The sequence below is a fragment of the Falco cherrug genome, chromosome 7 (assembly GCF_023634085.1).
Source record: "Falco cherrug isolate bFalChe1 chromosome 7, bFalChe1.pri, whole genome shotgun sequence".
Taxonomy (NCBI): Eukaryota; Metazoa; Chordata; class Aves; order Falconiformes; family Falconidae; genus Falco; species Falco cherrug.
Genome location: NC_073703.1, coordinates 1,062,814 through 1,079,146, shown reverse-complemented (window position 1 = coordinate 1,079,146; position 16,333 = coordinate 1,062,814). Strand labels below are relative to the sequence as shown.

Below are 16,333 nucleotides of genomic sequence, written 5' to 3'. Positions count from 1 at the left end.
GTTTTCCAAAGCCCTCTTCCAGTCACACCACCAGCAGGTCCCTTGGCCTGGGACCTGGCTTCCTTCAAGAGCAAGTGTATTTAGACAGTGTTTGGCTCAAAGAGCCAAGCAAACAGAAAACTCAAGCTCTGTGAAGGTTTTCATGAATGGCTTCCCCCATTCTCCTTTCACCAGCTCATATGCTTCTCACCAGCGGAGGAATCTGTATGTGAAACACCCTCCTGATTAAATGCAGAAGCAGTCAAAGTTACATGGAATTAGGCAGCATAATAAATGGGTTTATACCTTAAAAAAATACTGTGGAAGAAGGAACCGCACTGACAGGCCAAAAGCCACCTTCGTGCCCTGAAGGTGAACAAACCAGAAAGACCCAAGTGTGACACCAGCCTGATTTTGTAACAATTTATATCAGAAAAAGAAATTTGGATTTTCTACCAAATTCCTTATTGGTAGTAAGCAGGTAATCCAGCAGAGTCCTGGTGCAGCACAGTTTTCTGCAGAGTCCCCCAGCAACTCAGCTTCCAGCTTTTGCAGTCAAAGAGATGAGAAAAGGAGTTTGCAGGCACCTTCACAACAGGTCTTACCTGGCTGCAGCAGCATGACGTTCTCAGCCCTTTGCTTAGCCCCATGCACTGAAATTAAAGTACCTCCGAGCTGATACATCCCTGCTGTGGTGCTGGTGACACATTAGGGCAAGCAGCAGTGCAGCGGGGGAGGACAGGTAAGCTCTGAACCTTGTGACTCCGTATTTACTCCTGCTTGTTCCTTACTAAGCTAGCCTAAAGAGGCCAACCCTCCCAGGTGGATATATTACCCTGGAGATGTGCTCTGAGATTGCAAGCTGGTCTATTGAAGACCTACTGAAAAAGCAACTTCTGGCTATTGCTGCTCCATGCCTGCTGCAGGACAGCATGTAAACCAGTTTCTTTTAGCCAAGCTCCGGAGTTAAACACATGCTTAAGCAATTTTCTTACATAAAGATGCATTCCTGAATCAGACTGTTAGTCTAGATTAATGCTGGCCAGCTACAGATGAACTTCTCTGAGTCATCCGCCGGAGACATCAGGTCCCCTAAAATAGCAACAACAGAATCCATAGAAAGGCTTGAATATTTCGACTGAAAGCTATGATCACAATGCTTTACATAAGCACAGCAAACACACCACCCTCCCCAGACTGAAATAAGGATTTGCTTCAGGCCAGGGCACTTTCACATTTTGGTCTCACACACTGAGAAGCACAGCTGACATCGCCTGATGCAACACAGCAACAAACTTTTTTTTTTTCTCCTTCCCCTACAATTTTAATATAGAAAAACTACTTGAGGAAAAGTCCAAAGATACTGGAATCAATCAGTGCTGTCAGAAAAGTGGTGGCAACAGCCAGTGCTTCAGAGGTTTGTACAGAGAAAGGCAACAAACCCCACTCAAGATTGCAGAGGCTTTGTGTAGACTGGCAGCAGCCTTGAAACAAATGAAAGAAAACTTGAACACAAAGAACAACAGAGGCCATTTTCCCAGAGGTCTGATGCAGGCTGGAATATAGGTGTTCTCCTCTGTATCTCTTCATGCTGTGTGATGTGGACAGAGACAGACCAACATCCTGGAGCAATGGTACTGGAATTGGAAGAATCATGAGGAAGCAGCCTAGTAGGTGTCATTGTACTGATTTGGGGTCCTGCTACTTTTGCATAGGAAAAACAACAGATGGGTGAGGATTGTCAGGAGCCTGAGGGCACTAACAGGCTATAATTGCCCCAATCAGCCTCACTTAGGAATTCCACCCATTGCTCCAGGAGCTTCATTTAAGCTGAGGTTTAGGCAACTTTTTTTTTTTTTTTTCCTGGGCTCTCCTATAGGGGTGTCTGTTCCTAGACTTCCCCAGACTGATCTTGGAGTTATCTTGATGCTTTGCTTTTGCTGGGTGGTACCTGGGCTGTTGATGGGCTGTATTACTGCTGTCACCAGGCTCTGCTCACTTGGCTGTAGGGCTGTACCCAGGCAGTAAGGCTGTTGCCTGACCCATGTTGGGCCCATCCTTGGTTTCTGGCTCATTTTCCCTTAGGCAGATCGGTGGCTTTTGCTGTCCTACAGGGTTATGGAAGAAGAATGCAGTGCTGGGTAGGTGTTAAGCTCATAGCAACACCATCTGGCTCTCTTTGACCCTGTTCCTGATGGAGCCCAGCTCCCTTATCTATAGGTAACTCTTAATCCTTTCCCTGCCTTTCCCCACTTGAGTTCCCCCATGAATTTTCACCAATCTCATGAAATTCCTACAATCCCATTTAGACCCAAGCCTAACTGTGATACTCTCCTTCTGCCTAGCATCCCCACAATTTCTCCACCTCCATGACATCGCAAAATCTTCACTGGTACCTCACAGATTCCTTCAGCCCTGGTGAGCACCTCCCTCCACCCCTCTCCAGTCCCACTGAAATGCCCTCGTGTCCTCCTAGGTCTTGTCTTTTCACCATCAGTTCCCCAGCTTTGCACTGGTGCTTTTGTAACCTTTGACAGCAAGTTCCTTGAGGGCTTTTCTGCAAATGCTTTTATCCTGTTGACCCTGGTTCTCTCTGTGCTGCTCACATGAGGGACAATCCCTTAAATTCCACACCAGACCTATTCACGTTTGTGTCCTGCTCACGCAAAGTGGTTTTTCATCTTGTGCTAGTGTGATGGGGCATCTCCCTCATCATGCTTTCTCCCAGAGCATTTGTTTAATTTCCTGCTCATTCCCTGTGCCTGTGGCTTGTCTCCCAGAGCTCCTGATAGCTTGGAGGTTTCTGGCAGCTTCACTGCTTGCTCAGGAGGGCTGGGACAACTTTTTTTAATAATTTACTGGCGTTAGTTCTTGTGCAGGAGCTGGTAGCATTGTGCTGGCAATTAGATGCTTAAAACCTGGGCTTAAGGGTCCTTATTTGACTTTGAGATTGCTGAGGAATGCAGAGCTGGGAAGAAAGAGGCAAAATAAAGAGTTTATCTGAAGTTGAGGGTTTCCTTGTAAAAGCCAAACCCTACGTGGAAAGCATCTCTGCAACACTGTGAGGCTCCACCGAGGGATAAAGGTCTTTTTTGTACAACCCAACCAATATTGGACCTGCCACCCATATAATATCCCTGGAAACCTGTGCAACAGCTGATCTACATACAGCATTATTCATAAAAATGCATGCTATTGACAAAAGATGCCGAAACCCAAGGTGGACCCAAAGCGTGTGGACATTCAGTCACATGGCTGGAGAGGGGCGCAGGTAAAACGGCGTTTTAAACTGTTAATCTGCTCCTCAAAGGCCACGCCAGGCTGCTGGGACTCCCCAGGGCATCCTCGGGGGGCTGGTGGCGTGGCGGAGGGACTCTTAAATTTTGATGGCTGAGGAAGATATGACCCCCCACGGGCAATCCGAGGGTTTAGTGGATTTATGTAAAAACGAAGAGGCACTTGCCTAAGTAAAGGCACACCCAGCGGCTTGGGGGTGCGGGCGGGGGGCTGGGGGACGCCGCCGCATGGGGGGGTGCAAGGGCGTTTGTGGCTCGACCGGAGCGGCCGGCGGGCAGCCCCGGGGGAGGCGGACAGCCCCGGGGGAGGCGGACAGCCCCGGGGGAGGCGGACAGCCCCGGGGGAGGCGGACAGCCCCGGGGGAGGCGGACAGCCCCGGGGGAGGCGGACAGCCCCGGGGGAGGCGGACAGCCCCGGGGGAGGCGGACAGCCCCGGGGGAGGCGGACAGCCCCGGGGGAGGCGGACAGCCCCGGGGGAGGCGGACAGCCCCGGGGGAGGCGGTCCCGGCAGCCCGGCCCTAGCCCGGCCCTGGCCCGGCCCGGCCCCGCGGGGCCGAGCTGCCATTTCGCGGGCGTCCCTCCCGCGGCGGGCGGCGCCGCCCCCTCCCTCCAGCTGCGGGGCGCGACATGGCGGCGGGGCGGGCGCTGCCGCTGCTCCTGCTGCTGCTGGAGCCGGTGGCCGCCGTGTGGCCGCAACCCCAGGCCGAGCGGACCCCGGCGGGTGGCGGCCGCTGCCTGCTGCCTCCCCGCCGCTTCCGCTTCGCCTACGCCGCCGGCTCCGCCGTGGGGCCGGGCTGCGCCGTGCTGGAGGCGGCCTTCCAGCGGTACTGGGCGCTGCTCTTCGCCGCCGCCCGCCCGACCGGTGAGGCGGGGCGGGGGCTGGCGGGGCGGGGGGCTCCGCGGTCTCCCCGCGCGGGGGCGCTGCCGGGGCGGTGGAGCCGCTGGGCCGCGGCCTCACTGTGAAAGCCCAGCCCCAGAGCCGGCCTCGTTTGTTGTGGGGCCGAGCGCGGCCTGCGGGGCCAGCAGCCTTCGCGGGGGGCGCTGCGGCCTGGGGCGCGGCGGGGCCGCCAGCCGGGGCGGCGCGGTGGCCCTGGGGCCGTGCCCTGGCACACGCGGGGGAAAGTAAAATCCAGCCCTGGCTCGCACAGTGAGCGCACTACTTGTCTTGCCTTTGTTTCAAGGAGCTGGGCTCTTGCTGTCAAGAGTTTGCGCTTTCTGTCTCATTTTTTATCTCTTCCAGACCGCATTTCAGCTCCCCAGTGCTTCCTTTTACTACTTGTCTTGCCACTGCAGGGAGAGCTGCGGCCGGCGTTGCAATCGCTCCGGCTTCACCGTTTTCCACAAGTCTTGGCTCTTCCCTTTTCTAGCAGGTCTTGGTGTCCAGTGTGAAGCTTTACCTTGAGACTCTTGTTGCTTCATACATGTTTCTTCCGAGTACACATTTGTGCCATGGCGTCTCTGCCAAAGCTGAGCTGCTAAGCATCCAGGGGAGCATGGCTTTTCTGGCAGAGAGGCGGTAGCTCTTGGATTCATCCTGAAATTGTTGGGTAAGAAGAGGAAAGGCAAAAGCCTTGAGAGCCTGGGCATGATTTGGGCCAGGTTGTAAATGTTTCTTGTGCTCAGACTTCTTCATGATGGCACCCTTTGCATGTTTGGGATGAAATGCAGGAGATTCCCTGGCTGCGTTCGCAGGGGCAGGCACAGGCTGGGGAGCCAGCACGCATGAATGCTCAGTGCCTGCGTGGGTCTGCAGCAGCCTGAAGCACTATATCTGGGGAATGTGAAATGCTTCATTCATCAAAAAGAGCTAGTAACTCTGCTTCTGAGTGTTTTAAATGTCAGTGTGAACTCAGTCGCCGCTGATCAAAGCAGGGAAGGGTGGTGGCGTTGGAAGCCACTCTGTTTCATCTTGAGCACATTGTGCTTTGAGAAAGGCAAGTTTGAAATACTGAGAACAGTTTGGCTTGTTTTATTTCTCCAACTCTTACAAGTAGCAATATAAATAAATCTTGATTTGGGAGATGAGAAGACTCCTCTTGTTTCTCTTGCTGCTAGGAACTGAAGTTGAAACAGCTGGTATAATTATTCACATTTTCATGTTCTCAGATGGGAAATTTTGACCATCAAATCACTTGGAACAACTTTGTATGATCACAAGTTTGAACTCATACTCCTTGCTTTCCATACACCTGCTTTATGACGCTCAAACTGCATGATTAAGGCTTTTTTTTTCCCCTCTTTGCCTGCCTTTTTTTATTTTCACATGGGTGATTAGTAAGAACAGGCAATGGAAACCCTGGATGGAAGGAAATAGTTTCTATTAATAGAGAAAATAAATAGCAGAAACCATTTTCTGTTTCAGAAAGCTGCTCTGTCACTTTAACAAGTAAACAAGATTATGTCCAAACTGCATTCATCCTGGACTTCAAGTGTGAAAGCAGACTTAAGTTGGGAGGGATACATGGGGGTCTTTGGTCAAGCCCCTGATCAAAATGGGGTCAAACCTGGAGCTGGAGCCAACTTTGCAGTTGGGTCAAGCTTCTCAGGGCTGTGTCCAGCTGAAATTGTGATATTGCCAGGGATAGAGAACTGAGCCCTTGCTGAAGTGTTTGACCACCCTTAAGGTGAAGGACTTTTTTCCTTATCTCTAATAGGGATTTCCCTTGCTGCTTTCCCCTTGTCTCTTGTCCTTAAGCTGGGCAGCTGTGAAACGAGTCTGGGACCCTGTGTGGAACTCAAGCCATGATATTCCATCCCTGATGTCCTACTGCTGCTAAGCTGCTGCTATGATTGTGTTAACATCCTTACCTTCGGGTCCATGACCGTAATTAACTTGACACGTGCCTTCACAGTGCTCTCTGGAACCATGAGCTTCAGCCTTTGTGGTTGATGGGTCACTGATCCCTGCTGGGCCCATCTGCATTGCCTTCTAGGTGTGATAGTGGTGGTGCCTGCCTGCTCCTTGGCCAAAGAGGACATGTTTGGGTTTGGCAATGTTTCCCTGTGTGGGTTTAAATGCGGTGCATGGTAGTGGGACCAGTTCTGTCAAGGCTTCTCAACAGAATATTTTCCGTGTCTTCAGGCTTGAGAGTGGCTGCCCTGGTGAGCTGCTGTCTTGCCAAGCAGAGGGAGCAGGTCTTGCTGTGCTGGCGTGCCAGCTCACACATCTGCGAGGTTGCCTTGGCTACCAGCTCGTCTGTAACGGAGAGGAAAGCTCAAAACAGAGGGCTATCTTCAAGCCGTTTCTCTTCTCTCCACAGAGGTTTCGCCATTCCTTCATGGAGAAATCTGGGGGCTCTGGCTCCTTTGAGCTTTGGAGTGTGGGCTCTCTGCACTTCACTCAAACACTAGCAGTGCCATGGTCTGCTTGGTGCCCGGCTTCTGACCGGGCTCACTTAAAGTCAAACTTTTTATCTTCTGGTGCCCAGATTAAGCATTGGCTGTTCTTGGGAATACTGGTGGGGGTGTAGGCATGGACCTTGGCTGTGATTAGCAGGGCCCCACCCCACTAACCCATGCTCCTCCTGGCCAGAGACTGATGTGAATAAACCCATGCATCTCAGCAAAGGCTCGACACCTCTCTTTGGAGTTGAATGACTCCAATGAGAGCTCAGGCCTCTGCATCCTTGGAAGTGCTCCTTCATATAGGGAGGCCTGGCCAGAGCTCCTGCTTGGGGTCTGCACATGACTGGCTTTATTTTTCCAGCCATTGTGCTGGGGACCTGCTCTGCAGAAGGTAAAGTTGGTCAGGAGCCTTTCAGTGCTGGGAAGACCTTTTGGTGGCCTCAACTCAGCCTAGCTCTGTAGTATGCTTGGATTTATTCTCCACCTTTTTTTACAGGGTTTCTTTGCTCTTTCTAAGAAGTATGGGTAGAGTAGCAGAGCTCTTGGGTTCATGCTTTTTCCCCGGTGCTGGGAGAGTTTGGAAACATGAAGCTTTTCACCCTACCCCAGAGAATATTTGAGTAGTCCTGTCTGTTGCTTAGAGCAGGGGCTGGTGTCCAGGAAGCCTTGGGGGCTGCTGCTGGACCATACTCTGATGTCTCTCCTCTTTTGTATGCTCCTTTAAGCTTTCACTGCGAAGCCTTCCCTGGTAGACCTCTGTGCTGAAGGTTGGGATCAGCTCATGTGCTTCTGGTTGCCTGTGTTTAAAGAAGCCCCTGCTGAACACCCCTGTGCCAGCTCAGGGGTGAGGGAGGGGGTGCCCATTTCTGCCACGTGTTTTTAAAGAGTCCGCATACCCCTGCACCTCCATTGCCAGCTGGGTTGGGAGGATGGCAGTGGACTGGAATCAGGGGAAAGAGCCAGGATGGCGTTGATGTCCGTGGTCTGTGTCCTTTGCAGAGAAGGAGCTGCCCTGGGGGATACCGTGTACTCAGCTTCTTGTCTTTGTTGCCACACCGGGCTGCAATGGGTTTCCCAGCCTGGACTCCAAGGAGAGCTGTGAGTATTGAGGTTGGGAGCAGGGGGCAGTGACTGGAGTGGGAGTGCAGCTGTTTCTGTGCCTGTCACTTGGAAATAGCATTGTGCATCACATACCCCCAATTTTAGGAAAGCAGAAATTCTTGCTATTACTGAGAAGCTGGGGTAGGAAGGGAGTGACTTACCTGAGAATGCTGATAAAGCAGTGGAAGAGGTTTAAAACAGAAAGAAACCCAAAAGTTGGTTCTCTGGGATCCCAGGGTGCAGTCCTATATCAAAGCCTCAGCCTGGTGCTGCTGCAACCCCATAGCTGGGGCTATCATGGCCCATAGCAGAGTGTGATGGAGTGTGGAACTTAATGCCAGTGCTGGCCCCTCTGATGCTGTGTTTCAGATAAGCTGTCTGTCTCAGAAGGGTCCTTGCTGCTTTCTGCGGATGCTGTCTGGGGAGCTCTCAGAGGTGAGGTGGGCTTTCTGTGGGGCATTCCTGCTCTCCCTGCCTCAAGCCTATAGGGATGTCTCTCTGCGCCTCTTTCTATAGACTTATTTGTTAATTGAGCTCTGTTCCTTTGAGGGAATCTGTGCTGAGAAAGTGACTGTGTGTGGTTTTCTTGCAGGCCTGGAAACGTTCAGCCAGCTTGTTGGGAGAGATGAGAATGGCACGGTGAGTCCTGGCCTCATCTCCTGGGGGCAGTCAGCTCTCCATAATGCTCCTGTCTCCATGGGGACAGGCTGAGGATTGCCAGGGATGCTCAGGATGAGGGGGGTACCTGCAGCGCAGCACAGCCTTGCCAAGGGCCAAGTAGAAATTCACGAATCCAGCCAGATCCCTGCCTTCTGAGCAGGTAAAGCATTGCAGCAGTTTCTAGCTAGCTTGTGCTCTGGGCAGTGGGGGTACCCCTCCTTGTTCCGCCAGCCCTGCAGACAAAGGTGAGGCCGTTTGTCTCCTGCTAATGGCTGTGTTGTCCGAAGCCCTCCTTACTTCCTCCTCCTGTTCTCTACATGCAGTACTACATCAACAAAACAGAAATCGTGGACTTTCCCCGCTTCCGTCACCGGGGACTGTTGCTGGACACCTCTCGTCACTACCTACCCCTGAGAGCCATCCTGGAAACTCTGGTAGGGGGCCTGTGCTGGGAGACTAAGTGGTGTAGTTGGATGTCCCTTCCTCTGAGACAGCTGAGGGCTCCTTGAGTAGCCTGGAGGGCTTTTTGGGTTTTTTGTGTTGCTCCTTTCCACAGATCCTAGGAGCTGTCTGATGCATAGGCCACTGCATCTACATTTCATTGAGGAAGAGCTTGTTAAATCTAGGCTTTTTGAATAAAAACAGAATGCTTGTCCCTAGATGAAGCAGCAGGCTGGGGTGGGATGACAGCATAACCTCAATTCTTAATTTACAGATGTGCATCATGGAAAAATGCTTCTGTGCTGTAGGTCCTTCCCAGTGCACATGGCTGTGTTTGCACTCAGTGTAAGTTGCATCTGCCTTGTTTAGGTGATTTCTCAGCTCCCTTTGTAAATAGGATAAGGAAGAAAACCCTGAGGTAGCTTGGATTCCTGCAATCCAGATTACTTCCCGAGGCTGGCTTGTTTCTGAGGCAAGGAAAACCACTGACTTTTTCCCAGCCACATTAGACAAAGGTTGCTGGTGTTTCTGTGTTCATCCTAGGCAGAATTAGACTTCCAGGTCTCCACCATTGGCTCAGTTATAGGGAGAAGAAGGATTTTATTGTGAGCAGAAGTACTGTTGTCCCTTTGCAGCTTGCTGTGGTGCTGGAAAGTTTGAAGAGAGGTGTCTCTTGAATCCTGGGGAGCATTTAGGGACTCTGCCTAGTCCTTTTAGAGAACAGAGACCTTCTCTCCTTTCTGTGGCAAGCTGGGTGACCTTTCAGAAGGGACGGGCATGTTCATCTTTGTTCCTGTTCCTTCCCAGGATGTCATGGCATACAACAAGTTCAACGTGTTTCACTGGCACATTGTGGACGACCCGTCATTCCCCTATGAGAGTATGACCTTCCCAGAGCTCAGCAAGCAGGTAACCCACCCTGATCACCATGTAGCACCCAGCCCAGGGCAAGCAGATCCCTCCTTCAACACCTGAGCGAGGCACTGAGATTTCTTGTGTTTCCCCAGGGAGCCTTCAATGCCATGACCCACGTGTACACAGCCAGTGATGTGCAGACAGTGATCGAGTACGCCCGGATGCGTGGCATCAGAGTCATTGCAGAGTTTGACACTCCTGGGCACACCCTCTCCTGGGGTCCAGGTGAGGAGCAGACCCTGCCTGCTGCTGCTGCTGCCGGGAGAGTTGTAGCTGTACTGGGGGGAGGAAGGGGATCTGTAACCTGGATTCCAAAAACCAGGTGTGAGCAGCTGTGCCCCATGGGCTGGCTTTGCAGAGGAGCAAACCATCGTCTGGAGGAAGCAGGACCCAGTCATCCAACTTCTGGAACAAAATCCAAAGGGAAAACATTTCCATCTCTTCTTGGGTCCAAGCTGGGTGATTTGTTTTGGGGGAACATCTGCTTTGCCAAAACCAACATCATGGGTATTGCAAGGATCTTGGGTTTAACTGGGGGCAGAGCTGACCAAGCTTCCTCGCTCTGCACAGCTGTGCCCAAGTTACGCTGCTCTCTGCTCCAAGGACTGCAAGTACTTCCTCTTCCATGTCTGGAAGTGCAAGAAGTTCCAGGGAAACATTGCCTTGTCTTTCTCTCTCCTTCCCCTGCCTCCAGATGCCATGGCCTGCACTGGAGTGTACCCTGTGTGTGTGGCTAGAGCCAAAACTGTGACTGCCCCTGCTTCCCCATCTGCAGCAGGTGCATGGAGCTGGGAGAGCATGCTGGGGACTGTGTCAGCATTACCCTTCCCCGCAGCTCTGTGTGGTTTCCTGTAGGAATCTGCCAAAAAAAGCAGTGAGGCCCATGATGAGAGATACCAAGGGGAAGGGTGGAAACCGTAGTGTTCTTCTGGGATTTGGTGTCTGTGTGTACTGTCCTCAGGGGGGTAAAAGGGGTGTCCTGCCTAAAAGGCTCAAGCTCTGATGATCTCACCTGGTAGTGCATGTTGGGGCAGCAGTGGATGTGCATGGGGGGAGCACAGGATGAATGCAGAACACTGATCCCTCCCCAGCAGGTCAGGCTTGCTAAGCCAGAGATAATTTTTCTGCTGCTGTTTATGCCTTGTGTGCCATGTGTCTTCTGTCCCCTGGCAGGCCCTGGGCCATGCTGAGAAGGGTCCAGGGGGTTATACAGGGTGATATGGCCATGCTCAGCCCCTTCGTTGCTGTCCTGTGTTTGTTACGACCCAGGTGCTCCAGGCCTCCTGACTCCCTGCTATTTGGACAAGGATCCTTCTGGGACCTATGGGCCCATCAACCCCATCCTTAACAGCACCTACCAGTTTGTGACCAGTTTGTTTAAAGAGGTCAGCACTGTGTTCCCAGACTTCTTTCTTCACCTTGGTGGCGATGAGGTGGACTTCACATGCTGGTGAGTCTGAGATCCGTCTGGATAGGAACTGGGGAGAAGTATCTGGTACTGGAGTCTCAGCCCATTGCTTTTTAGTCATGATCATCTGCAAGTCTTTGGTGTCCTGCTCCCCCAGGCTCTGTGTGTCAGTGCCCAGGGTTTCTGTGCTTGTGGTGATGCTGGTTGTGGGAAGCTGCTGTGCCGGTCCAGCCACAGCTCTTGGAATGCCTGGGCTAGCCTTGGACCAATGTGAGGAAGGACTTGGCCATGTCTTGGCCTTATTCCAGAGGTCGGGCTGCAGTGCTCTTATTCTCTTCTCTGTGGTACACAGGAAATCAAATCCAAAAATTCGTGCCTTCATGAGGAAGATGGGCTTTGGTGAAGATTACAAAAAATTAGAGTCGTTCTACATCCAGAGGTAAGGACTGTTGTACCCTGGACCTGCAGCTGCAGTATGTGACCAACACAAATGTCTTTTGCTGTCCTGGGGACACCAGACCTCCTTTTTAGGAGCATGCCCATTTGGGCATGTCCCCCTGACCCCAAAGGGAGTAGCCTAGCTGCGTTGTATTGGGAGATTGACCACAAAAAAGCCCGAGGCTGAGGAGAAGCAAGCCCCATAAAGGGCTGTGTTTTCTCCCTTCCCCTTCAGAAGTACCTTCACATCCTGCTGTGGGTGTTGGGAATATTGGTACTGCTGTTTTGGCTGCAGCCAGCAAAGAGAGGGAGTGTAGTCAGGATAACCCAAAACTCAGTACTACTTCCACTCCAGGCTTCTGGACATCATCTCTTCCCTCGGCAAAGGCTATATTGTGTGGCAGGAGGTGTTTGACAACGGAGTGAAGGTGAGAGCTGCCTGCTTTCCCTAATGCAGTTGCCTGTGCTGGAGTAAACAGTGCCAGCATCCCAGCCAGCCACACTGGTGTGCTCTGGGGGTGCTGTGCTGGGGCTGGTAGGGTGTATGCTGATATGGGACTGGGTTTGATCTTGAAATGGTGCTGCCAGTGAGCTGCCCTCCTGGTGGTTTGACTGTGGTCAATGGTCTCTGCCCTCCAGGTCCTTGTATGTACACCTGCAAGAGGCAGGTTTTAGCCCTGCCTGGGATACTCTGCAAATGGACTTGTCCCTTCCTCTGTTGCTTCTGCAAACCAGATGGGAAGTGGCTCAAAAGTCAAGCCAAAGTCTGCCTCAGTTTCCCTTTGTTGGGAACAGTGGATGGGTCAGGGCAGGTGCTTGCAGGGGGGAGGTGGTACTCTTGTTGCTGCACTGATCCTGTGCATGGTGTTCACATGTGGTCTTCAGGTGAGGCCAGACACCATCATCCATGTGTGGAAGGAGAACCCCAAACCATACATGGAGGAGATGGCAAATGTCACCAAGGCTGGCTACCGGGCTCTGCTCTCTGCACCATGGTATCTCAACCGCATCTCTTATGGGCAGGACTGGATGGCAGCCTACCAGGTGGAGCCCTTGAAATTTGGAGGTGTGTTCCTTTTGTCTCCTTCTCGTATGGCAGCTCACTTGCCACTTGGAGGTAGCACCAGGGCTGGCTGTCCTACTAATCTGTTCTCACTGCTGGTGTGAAGGTGCTTGAGTAACTGTGTCCTCGGTGTTTGTGCTATGTCCTGTTCTCTTGCTGCCAGCAGAAGACAACTCTGCTCTCCCCTAGCCCAGGGTTTGAAGCGGGGCCTTCCAGACGGGCAGGTTATATCCTCTGTAGCTGAGCTGCTCACTGCTGTTACAGGCATCTCTCTGGGCAGGGCAATAAGTCACCCTGCTGTCTTACAACACCTCATCGCCTGAATGCTGTGTCCTCTGGCAGGTAGCCCTGAGCAGAAGGATCGGGTGATCGGCGGAGAGGCATGCATGTGGGGTGAATACGTGGATGTCACCAACCTGGCCCCCAGGCTCTGGTAAGAGAAGCCATGGGGAAGTTAGCTGGAGTCACCTGGGGCAGGGCTCGGGCCCCTTTGCCACTGAGCAGCGTGTGCCAAATGCTGTGGGTTTGGTCTGCGCATGGTGCTTGTCCCTGTCCCCTGGCAGTGTCTCCGTGCTAGTAACAGCTTCACTGAGGCTTGAATGAGCATTTGTAAGACTGTAACGTGCTCCTGTACAACTTGATGCTGCAACCAGTATGTGTCTTAATGCTGGTCACTGTCCTGTCACCCTGGTCCACTCCTGATCCACATGTGTCTAGGAGCGGATCTTTTGATACACGGAAGCCATGCGCTTCTGTGTGCTGAGGGATGTTGATCAGCAAGGTGGGAGCTCAGGGCTTTGTGTGAGAAGGTTTTGACTCCTCCCTGACCCCACTGCTTCTGTCCCTTGTTCCTCAAGGCCAAGAGCTGGGGCCGTAGCTGAGAGACTGTGGAGTAACGCGACTGTCAGAGACCTGCAGGATGCCTACGTGCGGCTGGCCGACTTCCGCTGCAAGCTTCTCGGGTAACCGTCCCTCCTTGCAGCTGGGTGCTGGCTTGTGGGGACAGTGCCAAATGCCACCCTCTCTGGGGTTCAGTCTTTGGGAGGGCAGTGAGGCTGAAGTGGGCTTTCCCTGGTGCAAAATGACCCTTGTTCTTTAAAGTCCCAAGCTTTCCTCCTGCCTCTGTGTGGGCAGAGCTTTGTGCAGTGCTGGAAGAGAGCCCCTGCTGCCGGCGTGGGCTGGTGGCTCTGTCAAAAAGGACTTCGTGCTGAGGAAGGGGGACCCGTCAGTTATTGCCACCTCTCCTGCAGCACCAGTTTCCCCAGGAAACCTGCTCTTACCCTGTGCTCCCACATATGAGCAAACAACCAAGTATAAGCGCAGGATGAAAGCCGCTCCCTCTGTCACATGTGAAGTGGGGCACCGATGGCCACCCTGCACTCCTCTAACCACTCCAACCTGGGCCATGGGCTCTGCTTGTGCCCCCTGCGTAATGCCATCTCTCTGCTCTTTTCCCAGGCGTGGTGTCCAGGCACAACCTCTCTACGTTGGATACTGTGAAAATGAATTTCCTGGGTTTTGAAGGGAGAGTCCTGCTGCCCTCTGTCATTGTGCACACAGGAGGAGTGATCCCCCTCTCTCTCAAAAGCTTCTGGCTTGGCAGAGGGCCCCCTTCCCACCTCTGGCTTCTGCTCTTGCTTTGTTGCAATGAACCTTTTTTTCTTTAGTGTGCACTCTTCACCTCTTTTTCTATTTTTATTTCTTTAAATCTATAAATAAATTACCTCAAAGAGGAAAAAGGTGCATTTTCATGCTCAGCTGAGACTTGGGAGACTGTGCGAGGGTTATTGTTAGCAGGAGATGGGTAGGGCTTGCTCCAGAGGTGCCAGTGAGGAGCATCATCCTGGTGGCTCCAGAGCTTGCTGGGTGCCTGCCTAGCTGGATGAACTGTGTTTAGTCTCTGCTACTGTCACAGACTCCATCCCTGCAGAGAGTAGGTGATGAGAAGGTGTGGGGTCCCCCAGTTTTTTTCACCTTGACCTCCCACTGTCCGCACTGGTGGTGGGACAAGACACTGCTTGTGCCAGAACAGGTGACACCCCACCTTTTTTTTTTCTTCTGTGGCCTGTGCAGCAGTGGTCAATGCTGTGGTGTTGCTTCCTGTCCTTGTCTCTCTCCTCTCTCTGCCTGTGTCCAGACTGGAGGTCTGCTTGCAAGCCACCATCTCTGCTGCCCCAAACCCTGTCTGCTGCCGCCATCTCCTCTGGCTTCTCCTGAAAAGACGACACGCTGAAGCCTCTCCAAGGAGACCTTGCAAACCTGCTGAGTGGTGCATGGATATTACGGAGTCACTGCTGAGCTCTTCAATCAGCCGCCGCCTCTGCTCAGAATTTGGCCAGCCAACCTGTCCTGCTCCTGCTCTGTGTCCTTGAGGTGGGGAGCTCAGCTCCAGGTCTTCTACATCCAGAAGAGTTTGGTTTGGGTGGTATTTTCCTTGGAGAAGAGACTGGCAGTGCTGCTGTCCCGCGGGCTGGGACAGTCATGGTTTGTCTTCTTTGATGGGGCTGCCACGGTGTTCAGCTCAAAGTGGGGCGTCTGTCAGGGAGAAACCCTGGCTGAAGGGACTGTTGTGCAGTGTCTTGGTCTTAAATGTGAGACCTGCTGTTATGACTGGAAACCTTTTACTATTGAGCTTTAATTCAAAAATACCAAATTAACTTTGAATTTAAAATACTCAGAAATTGTCAAGTCTTGCATTTCTTTACTGTGAAAGGATACCCAAACACTGCTCCTCTGAAGTGGTATCTTAAAGGGCGGGGGAGCAAGACTCTGGAGCCCAACCACCCTGGAGCAGGGAATTTTAGCCAGATTTGGGGGAAAGAGGGATATTTTTTCCCCCTACTCAGGATGGGAGGGGAAGGGCTGCCTTCCTGTGCCCTGTTTCCTGGGGGAAGATGCTGCTCTGATTCCTCCAAGTCTGTGTGGGAAACGTGTGCCCCTTTTCTCTGTTGCTTTGGTTATGAATGCTGTCCTGGTCCTGGAGTTAGGGCTGAGTGGAGGGAGCCGGGGGTGCCCGGCCGCCTGCCAGTCAGTCCTGGCCAGTGTCTTAAACTGAGTAACCCAAAAGACCTAAATGGTGCTTCCTTCTGCTGCGGTGTCAGAGGCTGTCAAATCCTAAAGAGCTCCGAAAGCCTGGTGTAATTAATGCTCCTTCCTCCCCGCTAGACCTGGCACCAGCAAATGCTGATCAGAAGCTTCTCACCCCTGTGAGGACATGTCATGCTCCGACCCAAGCCCCTGCTGATACCCCGCAGTGTCCCTGTGACACCAGTTAGGGCTGGCTTTGGGAAGCGGTGCTCTACAGCGCACGTGCCTCAGGTACTTGTGGGGCAGAAGCTTTACCTTGGGGGCCAGGCTGCTGGCCTCCAGTGCTCTACGCCCAGCCACTTGCTCCACCTCTGCGTGGCTGCCACTGCTGTGCCCTTCCCGCAGCTGTGCCAGGGCAAGGACAGCCGGGATACCATCATTTGCTGATCAGATGCAGCGCTTAGGGCTCAGATGGGGTGGCAGGCACAGAGGAAGGGGGTTATTAACACCTCCTATTTTTTAAAGCTGTTTTTTTCCCTTTTCTTCTCACTAGTGCAGCATAAATTAGTACCTTTGCTGGGTGCTTTTGTTGCTGCAGGGAGCAGCTGCCGGTGAGGCTGGGGCAAGGGGGAGCTTGGCGCTGAGGAGGGTGCTCTGCT

At 52.7% G+C, this 16,333-nt stretch overlaps 1 protein-coding gene across 2 annotated transcripts; it reads left to right on the top strand.

Moving 5' to 3' along the window:
• The first annotated feature begins 3,866 nt into the window (after positions 1-3,866).
• HEXA (hexosaminidase subunit alpha) lies at positions 3,867-15,328 on the top strand. Of its 2 annotated transcripts, XM_055716216.1 has the most exons (14): positions 3,868-4,138; positions 7,621-7,719; positions 8,092-8,157; positions 8,315-8,361; positions 8,706-8,816; positions 9,631-9,732; positions 9,831-9,963; positions 11,008-11,188; positions 11,499-11,585; positions 11,940-12,012; positions 12,470-12,650; positions 12,990-13,080; positions 13,505-13,609; positions 14,106-15,328. In XM_055716216.1, exons 1-14 carry the CDS (start codon positions 3,904-3,906, stop codon positions 14,167-14,169), a joined length of 1,575 nt encoding a protein of 524 aa, XP_055572191.1. In that variant the 5' UTR covers positions 3,868-3,903; the 3' UTR covers positions 14,170-15,328. The 2 variants fall into 2 exon arrangements, with proteins under 2 accessions (XP_055572192.1, XP_055572191.1); XM_055716217.1 differs by lacking the exon at positions 8,092-8,157 and having other exon boundaries at positions 3,867-4,138.
• Positions 15,329-16,333: the final 1,005 nt, after the last annotated feature.

Bases quoted from the DNA above. Each gene is read 5' to 3' on its own strand.
- HEXA (XM_055716216.1), top strand. From the start codon at position 3,904: ATGGCGGCGGGGCGGGCGCTGCCGCTGCTCCTGCTGCTGCTGGAGCCG. The intron at 12,013-12,469 runs GTGAGAGCTGCC...TGTGGTCTTCAG, and splicing joins TGTTTGACAACGGAGTGAAG to GTGAGGCCAGACACCATCAT. The intron at 13,610-14,105 runs GTAACCGTCCCT...CTCTTTTCCCAG, and splicing joins TTCCGCTGCAAGCTTCTCGG to GCGTGGTGTCCAGGCACAAC.